Below are 24,981 nucleotides of genomic sequence, written 5' to 3' on the forward strand. Positions count from 1 at the left end.
GTAGAACCGAGGTGGGCGGAGAACCCAGGACCTCAAGGAGCCGAGCTCCGGGCGGGGTGATGTGCCAGCCCCGCCCGCCCCCCGCGCATTGGCTGCTTCCCATGACGTCATGCTCGGCTATAAAAGGCGGCGCGCTGTACTTGCAGTGCTGGAGCAGCTCGAGGCTGAGGGCGCTGGGTGCCGGGAGCCGCGAGCCGCGGGGCCCCACGGCCGCGGGCGCCTCAGCAATGTTTTACTCAGGGCTCCTCACGGAGGGCGGCCGCAAGGAAACCGAAATGCGGGAGGCGGCGTCGCTTCGGCAGCAGCGCCGGATGAAACAGGCCGTGCAGTTCATCCACAAGGACTCCGCTGACCTACTGCCCCTGGATGGCCTCAAGAAGCTGGGCTCGTCCAAGGACACGGTGAGTCCCCACTGCCGCGCCCGCCTTGGGATCCCCGCCGCCGCTCACGTCCCGGCCCTTGCAGCCAGGTCACCTCCGCGCGGCTGGGGGCATGACCGCTGCTGCTTTCACTGAGTCACCCGCAGGGCCCCCGCAGCTGTTAGGTGCTAGGCCGATGCTCGGTGAGGGGGATTCCAGCATTCCCTTGAGACTTGGGTTTCTCTCGGGATTCCGTAGTACCTTTCCTAACCTGCGCTCGCTCTGGGGTTGCCCCCTCTCTCTCTCTCTCTCTCTCTCTCTCTCTCTCTCTCTCTCTCTCTCTCTCTCTCTCTCTCTCTCGGCGCTCTCCTTTCGGTTAGAAGGAAGAGACCCTGCCGACCTACACTTTTGCCTTCAGGTCTCCTTTCCTCTCACATATTTAATACTGAATTTGGTTCTTAGGATTCCAGCCTCTCGAAGCGTGGGCTTCCGCTGCCTCAGAGGCTGGTGTCAGGTCCTATGACCCAGACAGAGGTGACTCCTAATGGATGAGTGAAGGAAGAGTGGAAAGAGAGGTTTCTTGACAGTCACCATATCCAGATGACTTTTGGTTCACTCCATGCCTCCCTATGCAGAATCTACTTCTTCGTTTGGTTTTGGTCTTATCTACCTCTGACTTTCCATCCTGACTGGGGAGAAAGAAAAGGGGAAGGTTCCCTGAACCCCAGACATCTCTTGACCATTCGCACCTCTCCTCCACCCCACCCCCTCAAGGTGTAGGTGGAAGGAGGAAGCCAGGCTGCTCCAACTCACTGTCCAGCTATTGTGTGTAATAGCTGGAGCTGGGGCTGGGGCAGTCGTTCGTTTATGGAAGACTTGACATTAAGTAAAAGTGAGTGCAGGCCTGGAACCTGGGTTAAAAACCATGCTGTCCTTTATCTATAGAATGGGGATGGACGACTAAAGGTTACCAAAAAAAAAAAGGACTGTATCTGATTCTCCTCCCTCAGTCACTGTAGTAATGAGGGGCCAAATTTATGTTTAACTTTGTAGTTTTATCTGGACTTGTACTAAATTCACAATAACTTTATTAATCTGGGAGTAATTTATGAAACATTAATTATGTCACTTTTATAACTGAAATAAGTGTTCTACATAATCTTTCTAGTATTTTTATATTTTGAATTTTTGAACTATTTAATTTTGATGTGGTTGTTGGCTACATGGTTCACTGAAATTGCCATTTCTGGCTCCAGGATGGTAACAGAAGGCAGAGATTCAGCATCTACATTTTCTTTTTAAACAGTTCCAATGACACACCCATGCCAACCAATTTTCCCTCCCTGCCATTAGTGACTTATGTGCTGAGGATACCTACTCCAGTCATCTGTTTTTAAAACATTTTTTTTCTGCCTAAGCCACAAAATAGTTGATCTGATCATGCTAATGCAGAGTGAAGAGTGACATGTATTCCTGCAAAAGACATGACTCCCTTTTCCCTTCTCTCTCTTTAAAGCAGTCTAGATTCATTTAGCAGCCCATACTCATGTCTTCACTTCTTCAGACCAAAACAGTCCTAGGTCCTGGAAGCTTCAGAAATCAGTAAAGAGGGAAATATTAGGAGGGGAATTAAAATGTGGACTTTTTCATATTGGATTTTAGATTTTAACATTTGATTGTCTTGGATTGTCAAGGACTCCCCCCGCCCCAAGAACTACCACAGTCTCCTTCTTCCTAAGATTTGTTATACTACTTCATGCTATGTTAGAAGAATTCCATCTGCTTTTCTGACTCCAATCTGTCACATCGAGCCACCAGGAGCTGATGGCATAGAACATTGCAGTAGATGCAAGAGGAAGCATCCTCAAGAAGCAGGATATTGCCATAGGTGTGACACACAGCAGTTGTCTGTGAAGCTCTGAGCCACGGTTCACACTTTATGTACCCATTATCATGGAGTTAATTTCCTTCTCTCACCTTTAATGTGCAAGTTATTGCACAGAAGAGTGAGAACAGGTCACAGAAACCAAAGCAAACTGAGTTAAGATTTAGACAGCTGTAAGACTAGGGTGAGACAGCATGTTTTAAGCTCTTTTGGGACTGATGTTGCAGTCTCGGTACAATCTTAGAAATATGTCTTATCATTTTACTTTATAAATAAATCTGGCAGGATAGACCAGTGCAGACTTCATATTCTCTTAGTAGAAGTAAAATTTGGAAAGTGTTAAAATTAGTTGATAATTCTTAAAAAAAATCTCAATAAAAAGGGGATAAAAAGGGAGGGTGAAGAGGAAGAAGAAAAATTAGCTTTCACCAACTTGGGGTTTATGCAATGTGAAGATTGTGGTTTTTGTTTTTCCCCATATTAGTAACCTGTCTTTGAATTATGCTATTGACTTTTTTGAATTATCTACCTCATACCATGTAATTTCTACAATATTCAGTGATACGTCAGCCCTCTTTGGCAGAAATGACCTATAGGCAAACAAAGTGGTCATGTTCTTTAAGGCCCAGGAAAGTGCCTTTGTCTTATTATTTTGTGTTTGGAAATGGCTGCTACAAATTCTGCTATGGAAATTAATTTTATTTCATATGTCTGGCTCTCTTGTTTATCCTTTCATTTTGTTGTGTATTTTGTATTAGATTAAGAACTAAAACCAGAGATAAAAGTAATATTATATTTGATTTTTTTAACCTTGATGAAGCTGGAAAAAAGAATGTTTCCATTCTTGCAGTCTTGCCTATTTTAATTTCTCTTGTTTTAGGTACCAGGTTTATAAAAGTTCTTCTCATTGTGCCAAAGGCTTTTTAGTTTTTAAAAATGTCACTTAATGGGGGCTGGGGCTGTAACCCAGTGGTAGAGTGCTTGCCTTGCACATGTGAGGTACTGGGTTCGATCCTCAGCACCACATAAAAATAAATAAATAAAGATATTGTGTTCATCTACAACTAAAAAATATTTTTTTAAAAAGTCATGTCATGGATATTATGCTCCTTTTCCAATATATTATTATTGATCTATATGCTTTAAGCCATATCCTTGTCTGGTAGTAGAGAATTTTTCTTTCCTACCTATTATTTCCTACCTATTCTGAAAATAGCCAAATGTTATAGTTATATTCATTACAGTTAGGAATGAAGGCCAGGGCAAAGATGAATGAAGGCCAGGGCAAACATTGAGACAAACTGACCATGAAATACCTGATTAGAATCTCTCAATCAGAGTAGACTAGGGTAATGCCCTATAGTTTAGCCATCCATAATGCCATAAGTCTAGAGCTAGAGAACTTTGGAACCTTAGGAGAGAAGCATGAAATACCAGTATAACACCAGGATGTTTCAAACTGATGATTTCCAGAACTGTCATCAAATCCTGGTCATAACAAAAATTTGGACTGTGTTCAGCATAGTCTAGGTGATAGGACCACAAAGATGAAAATAGAAAGGTTTCTATCTATAAGAAGTCTGTAAGTTAGGATACGACACATGGTTCATTTATCACAAAGATATTTATTGAGTACCTACTGCATGTTAGGTGGTAATCTAGGCATTGGAGATATGATGGTAAACCAAAACAGAGTTCCTGACATTATGGAACTTGTATTCTTCTGGGGAGAGGAGATGGAAAATAAAACCAAGTAAATATTTAACATATCAGGTAATAATCTGTATTGTGGAGAAAATAAACCTAGATTAGGGGAATAGAGAAGGTAATGGCCAGCGTGGATTTAAAACCTTGCTATTTCTTACAGGACAGTCTGGAAAGGCCTCTCTGATAAGATTACGTTTGAAGATATGCAGAAGGAAATGAAAGATATCTTTGGAAAGAGTGATATAGGGAGAAGGAATAGCAAGTGCAAAGGCCTGGGCACCAGGGTACTTGATATGATTGAAGAATTGTAAGATGGCCAGTATGGCTAGAACAAAATGAGCAAAGGGGAGGGCTATAGGAGATAAAATCAGACATGCAGTAGGAGGCGAGATTACCAGTGACCTTGTCAGCTAGTATGGAGGCTTTGGGGGCTTTTATCTGAGATGGGAGACCAGTGGAAGATTTTGAGCAGAGGGCTGACATGACATGATTTATTTTATAAAAAGATTACTAAAGCTATATGTGGATTAGACTATAGAAGGTATAGAAGCAGGGTGAATGATCAGGAGGCTATTATATAGTAATTCAGGTGAGAGATGGTGGTGCCTCAGAGCATGTGGTAGCTGTGAAGGGGACAAAGTCATATTCTGGATATATTTTGAAGGCAGATTAATGGATTGAATGAAAAGTCTGAAAGAAAGAGTAGTCAAGGATGAACTCAAAGTTTTTGACTTAGCATTTGGAATAACAGAGTTATCATTTACTGAAACGGGTATGAAAACAGCGGGAGCAGGTGTGAGATAATGAATAAAAACCAGGATTTTGATTTTTGAATAAGTTTGGGCTCTTTAACAGTTATTCAAATGTAGATTTTGAATAGACATCATGCAAAAAGGTAAATAGCACAACCCGGCAGACTTTGCTAGTTGTCATGATGTTACAGTCAATAAATGCAAGAGAAGTAGGGGAAAAAGTCATCACTCTGGCCTGTGTGAGGACAGGAACAGAGACCAACATCTAATTACAGCTTCACCATTCCCTGAGCAGCTGAGAGAAGGCTGCCTCCAGAGCATGCTCTGTAGAACCTCAGAGTAAGAGGAATTTTATAGGTTATCTGCTTCAGTTTCTCACCCATTTGTGAATCCTTTCTGGAAAAATATAGTCTGTATGTATAGCTGAGAAACCTCCATCTCAGACCAGTCCACAAGCAGATAAAAAATCTGGAAAATGTTGTTTTCTTTGAAATAACATGTCTGCAGCCACATCAATGTTTATAGCAGCACAATTCACAATAGCTAAACTGTGGAGCCAACATAGATGTCCTCCAGTAGATGAATGGATAAAAAATGTGGCATATATACACAATGGAATTTTACTCAGCAATAAAAGAGAATAAAATCATGGTATTTGTAGGTAACTAGATGGCGTTGGAGAAGATAATGCTAAGTGAAGTTAGCCAATCCCCCAAAACCAAATGCCAAATGTTTTCTCTGATATAAGGAGGCTGACTCATAGTGGGGTAGGGAGGGGGAGCATGGGAGGAATAGATGAATTCTAGATGGGGCGGAGGGGTGGGAAGGAAAGGGAGGGGGCAAGGGATTAGCAAGGATAGTGGAATGTAATGGACATCATTATCCAAAGTACACGTATGAAGACACGAATTGGTGTCAACATACTTTATATACAACCAGAGATATGAAAAGTTGTGCTGTATATGTGTAATAAGAATTGTAATGCAAAAAAAAAAAAAAAAGAAAAGAAATAACGTGTCTGTTGGGTCATGAGGCAATGGCAGAGAAAACAGAACACAGAAGGCCCCGGGGCAATGTGACAACCTGCATTAGGCAGATTCATATTTATATCTACACACACGCACACACGCGCACACACATTTATTTATTTATTTTTGAGGATTTTTTTTGTGTGTGTATGTGTGTGTGTGTGATGCTGGGGATCAAACCCAAGGCCTTGTGCATGCCAGGCAAACACTCTACTACTGAGCCACATCCCCAGCCCAAAGATTCTTTTAAAAAATTTTTTAGTTGTACATGGACACAATACTTTTATTTTATTTGTTTTTATGTGATGCTGAGGATCAAATCCAGTGCCTCACATGTACAAGGCAAGTGCTCTACTACTGGGCTCTAGCCCCTCCCATATGTCTTTAGGAACTGTAAATACAAGAATAATCTGTCTGTGTTCACATGGGACAGGATAGATCACGTATTATATATTCAGCTAGTAAGCAAAAAAAAATAAGTCAGAGATATTAGTTCCCTTTTCAGATAGATATATGTGTATTGGGTTTGAATCAGAGTCTATGTTGTCTATAGAATACGTATGAGGACTAAAATAGCATAGGATTTTCAGGCCCTTTTAGGGTAGAAAAAAGTGATATCCAGCTTCAACTTTAGGCTATGCATGAGAATTTAAAATACACATATATGCACACAAGTAACATTTGAATGTTTATATCTGACATGGTATTAAATGCTTTATATGGATAATTTCTCTTAATCCTCACAAAAGTATTATGAGGTACACAGTAACTTGAACTTTAAATCATATACTTTTAGACACTACTCAAAATCAGAGGTTGGAAAAATTTTTTCTGTTAAGGACCAAATAACAGACATTCTCAACTATACAGGCCAAACTCTGTCTCAACTGTTTAACTCTGTTCTTGTTTGCAAAAGGAGACATGGACAGTAAATGAGTATACCAATAAAACTTTATTTATAAAAACAGGCAGCAGGCCAGATTTGGCCTGTGGAACATATTTGCTGACTCTAGTTGTAGGACTTGTTTTTTGTTTTTGTGGTACTTGGGATTGAACCCAAGGACACTCTACCTCTGAGCTACATCTCCAGCCCTTTTGTTTTTTTTATTTTGAGACAGGGTCTCACTAAATTGCCAAGGCTGGCCTAGAACTTGCAATCCTCCTGCCTCAGTGTCCTGAGTAGCTGGAATTATAGGCATGCACGACCACACCTGGCTCTAGTTGTGGTTTTAATGCTATCTAGAGACCTTGGGTTTCTCCTCTGGGAATAAATGCTACAAAAAAGCAGACTTCTGTCATTTATTCTATTTTCCAGTCTGTTCTGTTCTGAGCACTACAGAAATGCATTAATTTCTTTTTGTCTAGGTTTAGTATGGCATGGGTAAAGGGGTTGAGAAAATGGCTTTAGAAGTTTTACTCAAATCATAATTCTATGGCACCCCACATTACAAGTCTTTTTCCTCTCACCTCACTTTTCTTTCTACTCTACTGCCTGGTTGGAAGAGATGTTTAAGCAGTGCTGTATTAGGTTGAGGAACTTCAGCCATTTCACCCAGAATAGAGTTCTGCCCACAGTGCCAGTTTCCTTCAGACACTCTGGATGGTGATGGAGACATCACATTAGAACTTGCATGGTTAAAGTTTAGATGCCTATAATAGTCACATTTCAAAATATATAGAACCAGGGACTGCTTAGAGTTAGTAGCTGTCTTGTTGTGGTTTAGCGTATAGTAGGATCCAAATCAGGTTGGAGACTTGAGAATTATCTCCAAAAGTCCACCAAGGTACCTGTAGCACCTATCTAGCTAATTAGTACTGTGTATCTTGAAGGGCATCAAGATAGCGTTTGGAAAGACAATATTTCATAGATGAAAACACTTAACATATTTATAAAGCAATAGTCAAAGAGTGGGAATACAAGCAATACAAACTATTATATAACTATTGAAGGGATTCTGAAAGAAAGAACTAGATAGTATTAATCAAGAAAAGGTTTTTTGAAGAAATAATGGGTAGAGGTCTGTTCATGCAATATTGTGTCAAGAGCAGGGGATATATCTATGATCGAGTCTCTACCCTTGTGTAATTAAGATTCTAGTGAGTGGGTAGGTGTTGTGGTTCAGTGGTAGAGTGCTTGCCTAGCATGTGTGAGGCACTAGGTTTGATTCTCAGCACCATATAAAAAAATAAAATAAAGATATTGTGTCCATCTGCAACTAAGAATATTTAAAAAGAGACTCTAGTGAGGGAAATGAAATAGTAAACAAATAAACAAAATAATTCTGAGTTTCTGATTGCTATGAAAGAAAAACTGAAATATGTTAGTTATTAAAGAAGTGGGTTGCCTACTTTAAATAGAATGGTCAAGGAAGTTATGTCTCAGGAATTGACATTTAAGCTGAGATCTGAAAATTAAGAGCAAGCTAATTATTTGAAGAGTTGGGGAAGAATATTCCAAAAAGAGGGGCTAGCAGATATAAAGGTTTTGGAATGGGAAAGGGTTTTGAACAAAAAAGTGAGCATGTATTGCGTCAAATACATAAAGGGATGAGTGACAGGTACATGGAAGTTGGAGAGAAGAGCAGGAGCCAGCCCTGTAGTCCATAATGAAAAGTTTGAATTTTGTTTGAAGAATGTTGGAAGCTATTGAAGAGTTTTGAGTAAGAGAGTATATTTTTAAAAACTTACTCTCACTACTATGCAGAGACTGGATTGGATAAAAGAATAGGTAGAAGACAAATTAGGAGGCTGTTGCAGTATGGATAAAAATTGATTATGTCTTGGTTAGATCGGAGATAGTGAAAATGGGGAGAAGTAGATTTATTTCAGACATGTTTCGAAGGAAGAAGCAACAGTACTTGGAAGGGAGGTTAGGAAAAGAAAATAGTCAACAGATGAATGGATAAAGAATATGTGGTTTATATGCACAATGGAATATTACTCAGCCAAAAAGGAGAATGACTTTCTGACGTTTGCCGGTAAATGAATGGGTCTGGAGACTAACATGCTAAGTGAAATAAGCCAATCCTAAAAAAGCATAGGTCAAATGTTCTCTCTGGTATGTGGATGCTAACCCACAACAAGGTGTGGGGAGGGGAAGAATAGAAGTTCAGTGGATTAACAAATGGGAATGAAGGGAAGGGATGGAGGGATAGGAATAGGAAAGACAGTGGAATGAATCTGATATAACTTTCCCATGTACATATATGAATACACCACAGTGAATTGCAATATCATGTACATCCTCAAGACTGGGATCTTAATTAGAATAAAATGTACCCCATGTTTGTATAAAAAGGTCAAAATATACTCTACTATCATGTATAAATAAAAAGAACAACAACAACAACAAAGGATGAGTGATCTGGGACCAGTAGTCAATACCTGTAGTCCCATCTACTTGTGAGGCACTGAGGTGGGAGGATCACTTGAGTACATAAGTTCATGACCAGCCTTGGCAATACAGTGATGCCTAAGCAACTCAGTGAGACCCTGTCTCTAAATAAAATACAAAATAGGGCTGGGGATGTGACTCGGTTGTTGAGTGCTCCTGAGTTCAATCCCTGGTACAACGCCCCTCCCCCCACCTAAATACAGTGAGAATCCTGGTTCAAAAATAAAATCAATGGACATTGATGCCATTTACTAAGGTTGGCAGAAAGGAAGTAATCCAGAGTTTTGAAACTGATCAAGACTTGAATCTCAAACCTCTTTTATTACTGATGAAGAAAGCAAGGCATAGAAAAAAGTAGTGCTCAGGTAGCTTAGTTATTTACTTAAGGTAATATGGGATAAGTGGTAATGTAATTTGCTAAAAGTAGAAAGTCTTTGTGGAGGAATAATTTAGCAAATGAGACTGGGAAGGAGGATGAATGGTAGATAATAAAAGATTTTGAATGCTAAGTTGAAGATCTTTGTTCACTACAACTGGCAAGAGAACCATTGTGGAGGAGAGGGATCAGGAAAGTAATGTTTTAGGATTATAGATACTTAGATTTTACAATAACAGTGGAAATGAAGAGGAATATGTGAGATGTTAAGGAGGCAGAATTTCACTCTCTGAGGTAGGGGATAATATAGGAAGTGCAAGTATTATGGGAAAGATTGGTGAGAAAAGTTAAGTTTGAAGTGCCTATGGAGTGTAAATAGTAGAGGAGTTAAAAAAAGACAGTTGGATCTATGGATCTAAACTCAGAAAGGAGAGCTGGATGTAAGTTAGAGTCATCATTGTAAAGCCAGTAATTTATGCAATGAAAGCAGATAAAATTGCCCTGAGAGGATATACAGACTGAGAGAGGACCAATGGGCAATGCGGAACACTGACATTTTAAAAATGAGCAGAGCTGGGCACAGCGGGCATAGGCCTGTAATCCCAGTGGCTCAGGAGGCCAAAGCAGGACGATTGCAAGTTCAAAGCCAGCCTCAACAAAAAATGAGGTGCTAAGCAACTCAGTGAGACCTTGTCTCTGAACAAAATACAAAATAGGGCTGGGGATGTGGCTCAGTGGCCAAGTGCCCCTGAGTTCAATCCCTGGTCCCACCACCCACCCTGCTGCCAAAATAAATAAATAAATAATGAGCAGAAGTGAAGGAATCAGTGAAAAAGACAGATACAGAATAAACAGACTTGTGGTTTTAGAAGCCAGTGGAAGAGAGTTTCAAGAAAAATGGCATGTTGAGTTTATTACAGCATTTACCTGATGACAGAATGTGAAAGAAAGCTTAAGGTTCATAGTAGTTAAATAGTTAACTCAAGATTTGTTTATATATTGTTTATTCTAAAACATACCCAAATATCTATAGGGGGTGTGTTTTAGAATGAGAAAGTAGGACAGATGTGGAAAATAGTTGCTAAGCTGGCTATAGGATAATTTGGTATTTTACCTGTCTAAATTACAGTAGTGGGTGGGGGGAGCACATGCATGCACACACACCTGTTTTTTCATGACTGTCAGACACTGTTACTTATCTAGATTATCACCAATTCTTGGCCTGTTTCTATCTGCCTGACTCCTTTATAGAGAACAGAAAAACTAAATTCTCTCCCAAGGTCTCTTGCAGCTAGGAGTGGCCATGTGAGTTCTGACCAAGAAGATATAGGCAAAGAACTACTGAGGGAACTTCTGGGAGAGCTTTTATTCTGGTAAAAGGAATGGATGGCATTAGCACGGTCCCTTTCTCCTTCCCCATTTCTTAAATATGGATATAAACCTGAAGTCCCTATATTACGACCATGGGGAATGCCAAAGATGGTAAAACATCTGGTTAACAGCTCAAAATCTGTTAATCTGAAGAGTTAATGAGTTAACCTTCAAATTTCTTGTTTTGTGAGAAAAATAGACCTGTATTTAAGCCACTGTAAACTGGCTTTTCTTGTGACTGAATTATTTCCTATTATATGGGATATTTTTATATTTTATTATTTATAAAATATGTGTATGCAAATTAAATCTTCAAAATTTAGAACTGCTGCTTCTGTAAAGGATCACCATATTTCTAAATGGTGATACTGTTACTTTTTGATTTATTGCTTTCACTGTTATCTACTAATTGCATTAAAATAGATAAAGATTTTATTTTCTTATATTTTCCCATCATATCCTCTCTCTCCTATTATACTAATCTTCTGATAAAAAATTTTTTGGATCAAATCAGCATTTACTGCTTACATTATTATAACTATATTCACATTCACAGCTGAGTCAAATATACCATGATTTTTTCTTACACAAAAATTTGTTTTTCTAAAAATTACTTTCTTTGTGTTTTTCTTTACTTAATTTTCAATGTAAATTAAAATCTTTCCAAGAACCTTAAAACTATAGATGATCTAGCAAGTCCAATTTTTTTTTTTCTTGGAGACATCCTTCCTGAAGCTGCAATTTTCCCATTTCATTTTGGGCTAGTTGTTCTTTTTTTTCCCCCTATTTAAAAAATTTTTTTAATTTGTTGTAATTAATTACACATGACAGTAGAATATATTTTGACACATTGTATACAAATGGAGCACAACTTCTCATTCCTCTGGCTGTACATAGTGCTGAGTCACACCAGTAATCATACATGTATATAGGGTGATGTCTGTCTCATTCTACCCTCCTTCCCATCTCCACAGCCCTACCCCTTTCCTCACTCCCCTCGGCACAATGCAAAGTTCCTTCATTCTTCCCTACATGCTCCCCCACTATGGACCAGCATTTGCTTATCAGAGAAAACATTCAACCTTTGGTTTATTGGGATTGGCTTATTTCATTTAGCATGATATTCTCTAGTTCCATCCATTTACCTGCAAATGCCATAATTTCATTATTCTTTAAGACTGAATAATATGCTATTGTATATATGTACCACATTTTCTTTATCCATTCATCTGTTGAAGGGCATATAGTTTGGTTCCATAGCTTAGCTATTGTGAATTGAGCTGCTATAAACATTGATGTGGCTGTGTCACTGTAGTATACTGATTTTAAGTCCTTTGGGTATAAACTGAGAAGTGGGATAATTGGATCAAATGGTGGTTCCATTCCAAGTTTTCTGAGGAATCTCCATACTGCTTTCCACAGTGGTTGCAATCCCACCAGCAATGTATGAGTGTACCTTTTCCCCCACATTCTTGCCAACACTTATTGCTTGTATTCTTGATAAATGCCATTCTGACTGGAGTAAGATGAAATCTTAGTTTTGATTTGCATTTCTCTAATTGCTAGAGATGATGAAGTGTCTGTTCATTTCCTTAGCCCATTTATTGATTGGGTTATTTGTTGTTTTTTTTTAATGGTAGGTTTTTTTGAGTTCTTTATGTATTCTGGAGATTAATGCTGTATCTGAGGTTCCGGTGGTAAAGATTTTTTCCCATTCTGTAGTCTTTCTCTTTGTGTTATTGTTTCCTTTGCTGAGAAGAAGCTTTTTAGTTTGAATCCATTCCATTTATTGATTCTTAATTTTACTTCTTGTGCTTTAGGAGTCTTATTTAGAAAGTCAGGACCTAAGTTGACATGATGAAGATTTGGGCCTACTTTTTCCAGACTCACTGTTCTTAAAGCCTGATAGAAAACCTATTCCTTAGACTTTTCCTTCAATATAATTCTCAGATTTTCCTTTGTCATTTTTTTCTCTATTGGATCCTTTTTTGGGGGGGCGGGGGGGGGATATGTTCCATATGTTTCTCTTTGTTTCCCCCACTTTGGTGGAAGATATCTTTCAGTAGCTTCTTTAGGATGTAGGGGAAATAGTTCTCTAAGTCTTGATTGTTTGGCTAGTTGTAGAAATTATGTACTCTCAGATTCTTGAAGGCATTATTCCATTGTCCTTTAGCATCCATTGTTACTGCTGAGTAGTCCTGTACCATTCTGGTTCCTAATCCTTTGGATGTGGCTCATCTTTTTCTCTTTGGAAGCTTTTGGAATCTTTGTCACCTATGATATTCCACAGTGATGTGAAATCTTGATGTAGATCTTTTTTCTTTATTATGCTAGGCTCCACATGAGCCCTTTCAATCTTTTTTAAATACTTTTAGTTTTTGATGGACCTTTATTTTATTTATTTATATATTGTGCTGAGAATCGAACCCAGTGTGTCACACATGCTAGGCAAGCGTGCTACCACTGAGCCACAATCTCAGCTCCCCCTTTCAATCTTTAAACTTATGTTCTTCAGTTCTGGCTTAGAACCCACACTAACTTTCAGCTGTTCTAGAAATCTGAAAACCTGTCCAAACAAACAATTAGTCTCAGTCTTTTGATTTACAGAAAGAGTACACTTTTGGCATTATTCCCAGCTGTCTGAGTCAAATAGGAGTATTACATAGGCTTTAAACTAACCTATTTCCAACCCTAATCATACCCTATGACTATAGAAGTTCCAACTCCTCTAACTTCTAAACTTTTGCAGGGTTTTAGTTTGAGTGAGAAAACCATTTTCACAACTAGATACCAATAAATATAATAACTCAAACATAATAGTTTATTTTTTCTTAAGTAACAGTGCAGTCAGTCATTGGCATCTATGTTATAGTATGATCCTATTTTATGCATGTTTGCAAAGGTATTTTTTAGAAGTATATACTTCTATATGTAATGATCGTTATTTGTAGGAAGTGGAACTATGAAAGGGCTGAGAAGTTAAAGAGGCTTTCACCTTTAATCTTTTTTTTTTTTTTTTTTTTTGGTTTGTTTTGGTACTAAGGATTGAACCCAGGGGCATACTGCCACTGAGCTACATCCCCAGATCTTATATTTATTTATTTATTTATCTTTGAAACAGGATCTTGCTAAATTGCCCAGTGTCTCCCGAGTCACTGGAATTACAGGCAGGTTTCACCATGCCTGCCTCGCCTTTATTCTTATATTTAATACTTTATTATTATTTAGTATTTTATCATTATTATTACTATTAGGTACTGGGGATTGAACTCAAAGGTGCTCTGCCACTGAACTATATCCCCAGTCCTTTCTATTCTTTGAGACAGGTTCTCACCAAGTTTCTGAGGGTCTTACTAAGTTGCCAAGGCTACCCTTGAACTTGCAGTTCTCCTGCCTCAGCCTCCTGAGTCTCTGGGATTACAGGCATGTGCCACTGCAGCCAACAGATATATGAATATATTACACTGAGTAGGAGTTTGAACTTTTTTGGTCACTAACTAAAAAAACAAAGGAAAAGATAGAGGGGCAAAATGCACTGGAGAAGTAAAGTAAAATTAAGGCTGAAAATTGTCTACTGGATTCTAGATCATTACTGGTATTGTGAGATCAGAAGTAATCTCAGTGAAGAAAATATAGTATATCACGAAATAGACTTAATGGTTTAGGCTTAAAAAATTATAGACAAGAGTGTGATTACAGATGAGGATGCGTTCAAGAGGCAGTATCTGGGGTTTTGGGTGAGTTTTTTCCTTAGTGTCTAGAAAATTTGAGATGTTCTTTAGCCTATGGAGGAAGGATCTAGGAGAAAGAAAGGAAAATACAGAAGACAATACAGAAGAGAATGACTTCAAGGAGGATAATTTCAGAACTTGCCTTATTTGCCTCATCTGTCCTTAGATTAGGCCCCACTGCAAGATTAAGAGTAAGCAAGTGAAGTATTCAGCAAGACCAGTGTAAGATTGACTGGGGTCGTAGTTTGGTGGTAGAGTGCTTGCCTAGCACATGTGAGGCACTGGGTTCGATCCTCAGCACCAAATAATAATAAAAATGAGCTCAATTCACAGTAGCTAAACTATGGAACCAATCTAGGTGTCCTTCAATAGATGAATGGATAAAGAAAATGTAGTATATATACTCAATGGAATATTACTCAGCTTTAAAGAAGAGTGAAATTATGGCATTTACCAGTAAATGGATGGAGTTGGAGAATATCATGCTAAGTGAAATCAGCCAATCCCAAAAAACTAAATGCCAAATGTTTTCTCTAATATGAGGATGCTAACTCACAATAAGGCTGGGGGGTGGGCACTAAAGAAGAATAGTGTTCCCTTAGATTAGGTAGAGGGAAGTAAAGGGAGAGCAGGGAAGGGGATGTGGGGATAGGAAAGATAGTAGAATGAAACAGACATTATTACTTTATGTATACACGTGACTGCATGACCAATATGATTCCACAACATGTACACTCAGAAAAATGAGAAATTATATCCCATCTATGTATGATATAGCAAAGTACACAAATGCATTCCACTGTCATGTATAACTAATTAAAACAAATAAAAAATAATTTTAAAAAAGTGGGAGAGTCCCAAGCTTTAGGTAAAAGGGATTTGATTAGATGGCTTGTGAAACCCCTTCCAATTTTCAATTCTCCAAATTCATTTTATCAAAATTGGTCCTCCTAGGCATGAACTTGAAAGAAACAAACACCCTTCTTTAGAAGGATTGAGCAGGGAATGCAGGTTATTAGTAAGAGAGAATAGGATGAAGAATTTATTTTTCTTTTGAGGAGCAAAGCATATTGCATCACAAAATTCGACAGAGTTAGCACTTCCTCTAGCCCCTTATGAAGCTAGGAAGCTCTCATTTTCTTTATAAGTGCCTTTCCCGCCTCTTTTCCCAGGGACACTAATTTAGAATCTGCTTTGCCAAGAACCAGTATATTTTAGGAATTCATTTCTTCACCTCACCAGGGTTATAGTGAGTCATGGATCTGACTCCATTCTTCCTTAGAAATCTGTAAGGTGGAAGATAATGAAGACCTCCAGTGCTACCCCTGCCCTAGGAATATTTTAGGCTCTGGGCTTCTAAGGGTGATTTATTCACTTCCCCCTGGAATTGAAGAAAGAATGTGTTATATGTTAGATATCCTTTGAGGGATTTAAAAAAAATTTTTTTTAGTTGTATTTGGACATAATACCTTTATTATTTATTTTTATGTGGTGCTGAGGGTCGAACCTAGCACCTCGAATATGCCAGGGCAACACTCTACCGCTGAGCCCCAGCCCCAGCCCCCCTTTAAGGGATTTTTAAGTGTATTATAAACTGAGCATAAGATGCCTGCGTATAGAAATTTCTCAGGTCAAGCGACTTCAAGAGATGTTCTTAGGGGGCCACTTGGAGTAGGAACAAAAGGGCCTGAATACATCTTCTGGAAAAACTCTCCCAAGCTCTATCAAAGATCAGACTTAAACATTCCTCATTCTGCTTTCTAATATTGGATATCCTGGCACACACATAAGATCTAAATAAATTCCTGCTTCTTGGTTAGTGTCTGCCCCTCTTATGCCCCAACTTTTTGACCCATTGAAGAAAGGGGTTGGATAACAAAATGAGGCAAGAAAAGCCAGTGATTTGAGGTTATCAGTGAGGATGATTCTTATGGGTTCTGTGAGACTCCAAAGTATGTCTGTTGAAAAGCTTGCTCAGCAAATGTGGATCCCTTTTCCATCCCATCCATCCCATGGAATCACACAAGAGCCATGTCATCAAAGCATTTGCAGACTAGGTGTATATATAATACTAAAGGAGTAAAATGTGACATAAAAGTAAATAGCAAGGTACATTTCTTCAGCCTGTGGGAGTGAGCTCCTCTTTCTGTAAGGCACTGATTTACAGATTACGTATTCCAGAATAAGGTCACTTTCCCCTTGAAATGCCCTTACAAGGGAAAAAAAGGCAGGAGTCCACATCACCAGGGTTTTTCCACTCTGTTGAGCCATAGAGTAGTCATTGGCCCTATCCATATTTTCCAGTGTCCTACTTTGCCTTTTCATTTATTCAGGGTAACCTGTTGAAAATTGGCTTATAGCACTTGCTGACAATGAGAAATCCTCACTTGAAGGAAGAATAAGGTTGCAAGGGTAGAGTTCAATCATGTGAGGTTCCTTAATTATTTTTGTGGTACTTTGGGAGTAGTAGGAGAAGGGGGAAGTGACCTGTCTCTAAGAAGTCTCTGTTTTCTATCCCTCAAGCAACCTCATAACATTCTGCAGAGGCGACTCATGGAAACCAACCTGTCTAAGTTCCGAAGCAGTCGTGTACCTTGGGCCTCCAAGACCAACAAATTAAATCAAGCTAAGTCTGAGGGGCTAAAGAAGTCTGAGGATGATGATATGATTTTGGTTTCTTGTCAGGTAATGTTCAGAGAATAGCTTTTCTAGGGCTTGAGGGCAGGATTTGGGGCCCTTTATGATCCCAATAAAAGGTGCTTTCCTCCAAACCTTCTAGACTGTGGGTCTCATCGTGGAATTCATAAATGACTTTTAAAGGGGGCATTCTGGGAAACACTGGAAGTATATGCAATATTTTGTTTGCATGTTCATCTTTATGGGAAGGACCAAAACTTTCATCATATTTATAAAGGGGTATGTGATTTTTTTAAAAAAATATATTTGGTATATAGAATTAAATACCCAAAGTCCTTTGAGATGTTTTGTCACCCTTGGATTCAGCAGGAAAAAGAGCCAATCAGAGGCAAATTTAGCAGTGGGTAAAGATGGGATCCTACCAACCAATAATTGGGAGGATGCTATCCAACCCTGCCTTTCATTTGACATCTGCTGCTTCTCTGCCTCTCCTTTTCTTATTGCTTCTCTGGCTTTTATTGAACAGTATGTTTCCTTCCCACAGTGTGCTGGAAAGGATGTGAAAGCCTTGGTTGACACAGGCTGTCAATACAATATCATCTCCTCAGCCTGTGTAGACAGATTGGGGTAAGTAGCCACTTGTTCTAGGTGGAAATCAGATGTGAATGCACTTTTTGCTTGAATCTATTTTGAGGTTAGACATCCACAGAAGTACAAAGAGAAACATACAAAAGTCAGATCTCAGCTGGAACCAGAGTGCTTACAGAGGAAACAAGGGTAGGTTCTCAGGCATCTGGGAGAAGTCAGTGAGCCAGGAAGTCTTAGGCTTTCTGTTAGCTCTCACCTATTAAGTTCTGAGCAAAGACCTATAGACTCTGGAATGAGAACATGAGACTTCTGATTTACCATATGCCCTGCTCTGGTCCACCAGACAGTAAGTCAGAAGTAACTGTCCTATTGTTACTCCTGGTGAGTAAAAGCAGGGATATTGTTGGTCTTAACTTACTCAGGACCTGGAGAACACACTGCTGGAAGAAGCATTAGTCGGAACTAAGAATAGGCTACTGGGCCCTGGCTGTCATAGGAGTGATTTCTTTTTCTTTTTTAAAAGAAAGAGAGAGAGAGAGAATTTTTTAATATTTATCTTTTAGTTTTCGGCGGACATAACATTTTTGTTTGTATGTGGTGCTGAGGATCGAACCTGGGCCGCAAGCATGCCAGGCGAGCGCGCTACCGCTTGAGCCACATCCCCAGCCCCCATAGGAGTGATTTCACTGGGAGTTTCTTAGTGCCTCTCCTCCCCACGAAGAACATGTAAAATCAGGTCCTACTGTTTCCCCTGCTGGGGAATGAGTGGGAGGAGGACACCTAGTATATCGAATGTCTTCAGTTCTCCTAACAGATAGAACTGGGCTCTCCCTCTTTTAGTCAGAGAAAACCATTCTGTATCTTGCCTACTTTTTACTCAAGCTCTACTTTTCTTTTCTTCTTTCTACTCTTTCCTTCAAAGTACCAGATGGGCCTTGAAGTCTAGCCCAGAATCAGTAAGATCAACCCAATAATCACTTTCCATATCTCTAGTCCTAAGTACAATAAATTATTCCCTAGCCCAAATCTCTGCAATGATACAGTCACTGATATAGACATCGTGGTCCAGTTTGAGTTACATTCAAGACATCCATATTCTTAAGTAGGCTTTATATAGGGCTTCATCCTGTGTCTACTCCGTCTTTTATCCCTCGCCACCACTATGACTCTTTGAAGTTGACTCTATGTATTTTGTATATTGCTATGTAGTGTTGGTGATGGAGGAGTCTGGGACTCAAGTGCTCTTGTGGGATGAATCCTGAGCTCTTATTAGGTAAAGAGATGAGATATGGTGCCACATGATGGTTCCAGAACAACTAATAATGTTCTGTGTATAATTAGGCAGCAGACTGCCATGATTCTCGAGAAATTAATAACCATCTGTAAAACTGCAGTTATTTTTCTTTTGGATGGGCTGTAACACCAAAAGACAGGATGTGGAGGAAAGCAGAAGTATTGGCACAGAAAGTCCATAATTAAGTATTTATCTACCAACCCATAATAGCTCGGGTGCTAGCTATTCCAATAGGCTTATATAACTATGTGAAACATTGGTGCTATTCTTTTCCTTCTTCTTGCCAGGTAATTTCAGAGAATAGCTTTTTTTTAATAGAAAAGTCAAATTAATGAGAATTTTCTCTATAATATTCCTTGCTGATACCATTATTCAATGCATTTACTAAATACATACTTGCCCCCACTAACCTTATAGCCTGAGACAAACCTTCTAAAATTAGGATTAACCCACCTTCTTTGATATTTGTTACCCACAGACGAGTAAAAGGACACATTAACTAAACTGCTCACACATAGGTGGGGAAGTTAGGATGCAGAATAGGATACTCTCTGAATATGTCAACTTTCCTATTTCACCAATGCAGATAGTGATATAAGTTTTTTGAAAATAGTAAACAAAATTTAGGGGTTTTTTAATATTCCCATCGCATGTTTAGGACAAAATGCTGAAACACGTGTAGGCTGGATAGTTCTTATTTTAGTAAATTAATCTCCAGAAATCCCTAGAGAATTCCAATTGTGGATCAGAAGGTAGGCATTGCTGGATTCTACCAGAAACCTCTGCCAAGAGGATTCTGATATCTTTCTTTCTGGTGCAGACTCAAGGAGCATGTCAGATCTCACAAACATGAAGGAGAAAAGTTTTCTCTACCCCGACATCTCAAAGTGGTGGGCCAGATAGAGCACCTAGTGATCACAATGGGCTCCCTGCGCCTGGACTGCCCAGCAGCTGTGGTTGGTGAGTAAAATGGGGAACTGAACCTATGGGCCCTAATGTAAACCCTCATGAGAACTCATGCCTGTAAATACTGACTTTCTCAAAATCCCAGTTTCTCATTTTTCTGTGCTATAGACCTTGTTCCAATTTTGTCCTCTAAAGTATTAGATGGACCCAAGCTAATTTAAGACATGCTAAAAATCAATCAGAAAAACAATTGTGGAACTCAGACTTAAAAATCATGGAGCAAGGAAACAAACATTTTTGTGTGCAGGTGAAACTATCCCAGGAGCTTTCCATTAATTAGTTAGTGGCACAAAACAAAATCCTCTCACTCCTTTCCCATAAATCCCTTAATAATTTCTCATCTACCTCCTACAATATTCCTCTCATGCATTCTCTTCTAAACTATTCTTGGTTTTGACTACAGGGGTCTCTGTCTTTTAGAGTGAAAAAGACTTGCATTTGAATCTTGACTGCATCCTTTTTTTTAATGAAAATCATAATCCAATTAATAACAGAAAAATACAAATTATCTTTGGGGAATATACCTTGCTCACAGACAACCATGTGCATAAGACACACATATATACAGCTCCTGAAATCCCTTGCTTTTTAACTATAGTGATCTGAGAAAATTACTTAATAATAGGTGCTTAACAGATGTTCATTAGCTGGCTGGCCAGAAGGAATGAAGGATGAAATGAACCTAATGATGATCAAACTGGCTTCTAAGCCATCAAGGAAATGGCTGAATCTTATTATTTTTTGTTTCATTTTCTTTTCATTAGAGGACAATGAGAAAAACTTGTCTCTTGGTCTCCAAACTCTCCGATCCCTGAAGGTAGGATTGACTTCACTTTTCCTCTGATGTTTCCTCTTTAAGGCAGGGATCCTTTTGTATGGGGACCCTATTGTGGAGTTATTGAAAAGGGCTGGGGATGTAGCTTAGTGGTAAAGCAACCCTGGGTTCAATCCCCAATATCAAAATAATAAAGTGACCAGTGATTTTCCTTTGTTTTCAGTGTATCATAAATTTGGATAAGCACCGGCTGATCATGGGGAAGACAGACAGGGAAGAAATTCCTTTTGTGGAGACAGTTTCTTTGAATGAAGACAAGTAAGTGTTCAGATTGGCCAGGAAAAGTCAAACCCATTTGTCATGAGATAAGGGGATTCTCAGACAGTATGTGGGTTACATCCTGCCTTTAGCTTTCAATCATACCCCAAGCCCACCCCTTCCCACCCCCATAGTTTCACCATCCCACAAAACTCTGTAGCCCATACTTCAGAATGAGCAGTGATAAAATCATACAAAGTGGGGGAAATGGGGAACTTTTAAACCAAAGTTTGTTTTGCCTTTGGTCTTTTTTTAATTTGGTGTCATTTTTCTGATGTTTCTTTCTCATTTCAGCACTTCAGAAGCATAACTACAGTCTATAGCATATCTGCACGCGTGCACACACACCAGGTTGACAGATTGAGAAAACTGGGTTTGAACCAAATGCTGTAGCAACTTGCTGTGGACCAAGTCCTTCCCTCCAATAGATGCTCCAGGGACTCCTTCCCACTCACACCTTTATAGACTACTGTCTGTGCTTAGAAATCTTGTCTGGTTACAGCCATTGTTTTCTACTTCTTTGATCACTTAATTTATAGACCCTTTTTGACACTGCCAGGTCTCCCTTGTGGCCTATTTCTCTGCTTCTTCCAAGAAATTAATTAGTTAAGTGTAGGGGCTGCCAGGTTGTATTTCTTCATAGATACACTTGCTTTTCCTATAGCTAAATGTGTAACAAACAGGAACCTGACTTTTATCTCCTTTCAGAGATATAGGAAACCTATGTATTGGAATTAGAATCCCTTCTAATTAATTGATTTATCAAGTATGAATTGATCGTAAAGAGCCCAGATAAGTAATCTCGTCCAAACCTTTATTTAAAGGTTCAGAGAGGCCAGTGAATTATCTAAACTTATATTTAAAGTCAGTGACAGAAGGGACCTAAAATTCAAACCTGATTTCTAAGCTAAAGCTCCTGTGCTGACTCATTTGTTTTCAAGCCTTAACGGAAAGCAAAGAGGTATGTGTAAAAAACCAAAAAGGCAGGGTAGGGAGATTTGTGCTTGGAGATGTATTCCAGGAGGAACTGGGTCACCTTCATTGCTAGGTGCCAAGCCCACTTTTAGTTCCCTCCCCTAAATTGTTACATGTAGGCCCTTATCTCAGTGCCTAAAGACTGAAGGTACAAAATGAAATAGTCTTTCACTGAAAACTTCTTGAACAGGAGGAAGGGGAAGAAACCACAGATGGAGGAATATTAATCCCTCTCTGAGATATAATTGAAGGCTTCAGTGAATAATAGGGGCATCACTAAGACATTGAGTGTCCCCAAGATCCAGTCAATATTTTTGCCTAGCTTGACAAAGTAGTTGGAAATAGGGGTAAGGAAAGGAAATTAAAAAAATTCTGAGCAGGGCCAGAATAGAAGGGAGCAGACTAAGTAGAATCAATTGGTAGGGAGGCCTACTGGGGGAAACCTTTCTAGGATGGTGGTAAGGAGTAAAACTGACAGGCAGGGAATCGAAGCTTGGGGAAGTCCCCAGCTCTGTCTTCTTACAAACAAAGAAGCAGAGCACTGGGTGGTGTTAAGAACAACCCTTTTATAACTGCTCAGTATTCCCTGACCCCTATCAAAGAGTTGGGGATATCATGAGGGTAGGGGTTAGAACTTTTTTGTTAGGGTGTCAGCTTAGGCATAAACATACCTACAATGGAATCCCCCCTTCAGTTCAGTCATATAAGTGGTGTTTGGACAAGTAGGAAAAATAGCCAGCTGTAAGTATCACTTTAAGATATTCCCAAGTCTACCCTTGGTTCACAGCAGTAGTTCACGTGGTGTTTAATGGATCCCACTTTGAACCTTGCCAACTACCACCAACTATTTTGTCTAGTGTTTAGTTCCTGCCACTATCAAACAATTTTTTGGAACCTGAATATTTTTGCCCTCACAGAAGCTCCCTAAAGATTAGGAACTTGGTGACCCCCATTTGAACAATTAGGCAGTCATTGGTCATTGTCACTGGGTCATTCCCTAGGCCTCTTTCCTATCAGCCTCTACAAAGGAAGCTGGATGGACATCTCTGCATAGCCATAGTGGAGCAGACTAGGCTACATCTGAAGTTCAGTATGTGAACCAAGGATTGCCAACTTCAGTCTGTCCTTCAGCTACACCCATTCCCTTACCTAGGAGATATTTGCTCCTTCCCACACTCCTCTCCTACCTATCATGTGATGCTTTGTCCTGTGTCTTATCCTAGGATAGAGCTGAAATATTTAATTCCTTGTTTTCCTACATTAAAGTTTAACTCCAAGCCTTGACTTGTGGCCACATGTGAGGCATATTTCAGGCTCTTTCTGGTTTATCATTATTGAATTCCCTTTAGACCAAGTAAGCCAGGAATTCTCAGATTCTGCAAAGATGCAAGTGATTCTGGTTTTAGTTTAGGACCATATAGCATTAGGGGGATAATTACATGGGTTTAATGATCCTCTGGTCTCTGAAAATCAGTAAGCAATTTTCTTGATGGAGACACCTAAAAATGCCTAAAGGCAATTAGGGTAAGTCTTAAAATTCATTAACTTTCTTTAAATGCTCCAAGTGGATTACTCTGATAGCTTTTATCCCCGTGAGGTTCATAAGGGAGCACTGTCTACTTTGGAGGGGGCTATCAAGATAAGAAGGTGAGGTCAGTTCTTCCCAGAGTCTTAGAAAATTCAGGTGCCTCTGAGGGAGTGGGAGAGGAATGTCTACCTACATCATAGTTCTGAGGATAGGCAGGAGCAAGAAGTACCATCTCATTCCTTATTAGATGACCACCACAAATATAGGATGTTTAAGAATATTTTTGTCATTTGATATTTCTATGCTTGACTCTTTTAAGGAATGAATATTTTCTGACTTTTCTATTGCTTTGTCCTGCACAGATCCCACCTGGTATGATTTTTTACTCCTTAGCTCAGAGTGGATTACCTGGTATGTTGGCTGCCCTCACTCTCGTATAATAGAAATCTTTCTAGGCTGGGCACACGGAGATGAACTGGATTCCTCCCTCCTGATGCCAGGCCTCTCTGCATTGGCACTTTATCTGCTCAGTGTTTCTGGCTGTGTTGGGTTTATTTGTGAGACTGTTGAAACAATAAAGTGAAATCTTCCCTCTTTGTGCTTGTCTGACAGTCTCTGTGTTAGAGCCCTAACCAGGAAGGTGAGGGAGCCCAGGCACAGCCTGATTACATCAGTGTTTCTCTCTTAGGGCCTTCTGAACACAAGTCTTTGTGGGTTCCTCCATTGCTACTAGTCCTTCAGCTCCCTCTTACTGGCTATATGTCTTTAGGCAAATTGGTGAATCTCACTGAGCTTGGTTTTGTAGTCTATAAAATATACATAATAATAGTACTTACTCATAGTGTTATATGAGATAATCCATATAAAGTGGTCATGCAAAACTTTATATATGAGAGTAATCTTTTATGGTGGATCAATCAGCAGTGAAGGAGAGAATACTTCTAGAAAAAAATATTAATTCAAACAGGAGAGGTTAGGGAAGGAAAATGACTGAATGAATCTTAATATATTGTCAAAGTCAATGTCAAATGGTATTCCAAATAAATGCATTTTATATATTATGGAAACTTAACTCTTAAGTGTTAATATCTTTAATCTTTATAAATAGAGTGGTTAAATAGTCAATTAGTAACATGATTTAACTATGAAACCAGATGCTCCAGTGTTGACATACTCAAAACCTGCCAGTTGCCTTGAATAAGAGGAAGTTTGATTTAGTAGAGATACTTGTATTTGACAGGGGAGAGACTTGGAGGGTAGAGGGAGTGGGTACATATAACCTTCTGTACTATAAGCA

The 24,981-nt window shown here is 39.2% G+C and overlaps 1 protein-coding gene across 1 annotated transcript; it reads left to right on the plus strand.

The window, feature by feature from the left end:
- The first annotated feature begins 165 nt into the window (after window positions 1–165).
- Window positions 166–24,282, plus strand: Nrip3 (nuclear receptor interacting protein 3). Its single transcript, XM_027942418.2, has 7 exons — window positions 166–401; window positions 17,127–17,288; window positions 17,785–17,867; window positions 19,943–20,082; window positions 20,853–20,905; window positions 21,087–21,181; window positions 21,476–24,282. Exons 1-7 carry the CDS (start codon window positions 228–230, stop codon window positions 21,489–21,491), a joined length of 723 nt encoding a protein of 240 aa, XP_027798219.1. The 5' UTR covers window positions 166–227; the 3' UTR covers window positions 21,492–24,282.
- Window positions 24,283–24,981: the final 699 nt, after the last annotated feature.

This window comes from Marmota flaviventris, chromosome 9, assembly GCF_047511675.1.
Source record: "Marmota flaviventris isolate mMarFla1 chromosome 9, mMarFla1.hap1, whole genome shotgun sequence".
NCBI classification, from domain to species: domain Eukaryota; kingdom Metazoa; phylum Chordata; class Mammalia; order Rodentia; family Sciuridae; genus Marmota; species Marmota flaviventris.

Bases quoted from the DNA above. Each gene is read 5' to 3' on its own strand.
- Nrip3 (XM_027942418.2), top strand. From the start codon at position 228: ATGTTTTACTCAGGGCTCCTCACGGAGGGCGGCCGCAAGGAAACCGAA. The intron at 17,289-17,784 runs GTAATGTTCAGA...TCCTTCCCACAG, and splicing joins TGATTTTGGTTTCTTGTCAG to TGTGCTGGAAAGGATGTGAA. The intron at 20,906-21,086 runs GTAGGATTGACT...CTTTGTTTTCAG, and splicing joins AAACTCTCCGATCCCTGAAG to TGTATCATAAATTTGGATAA.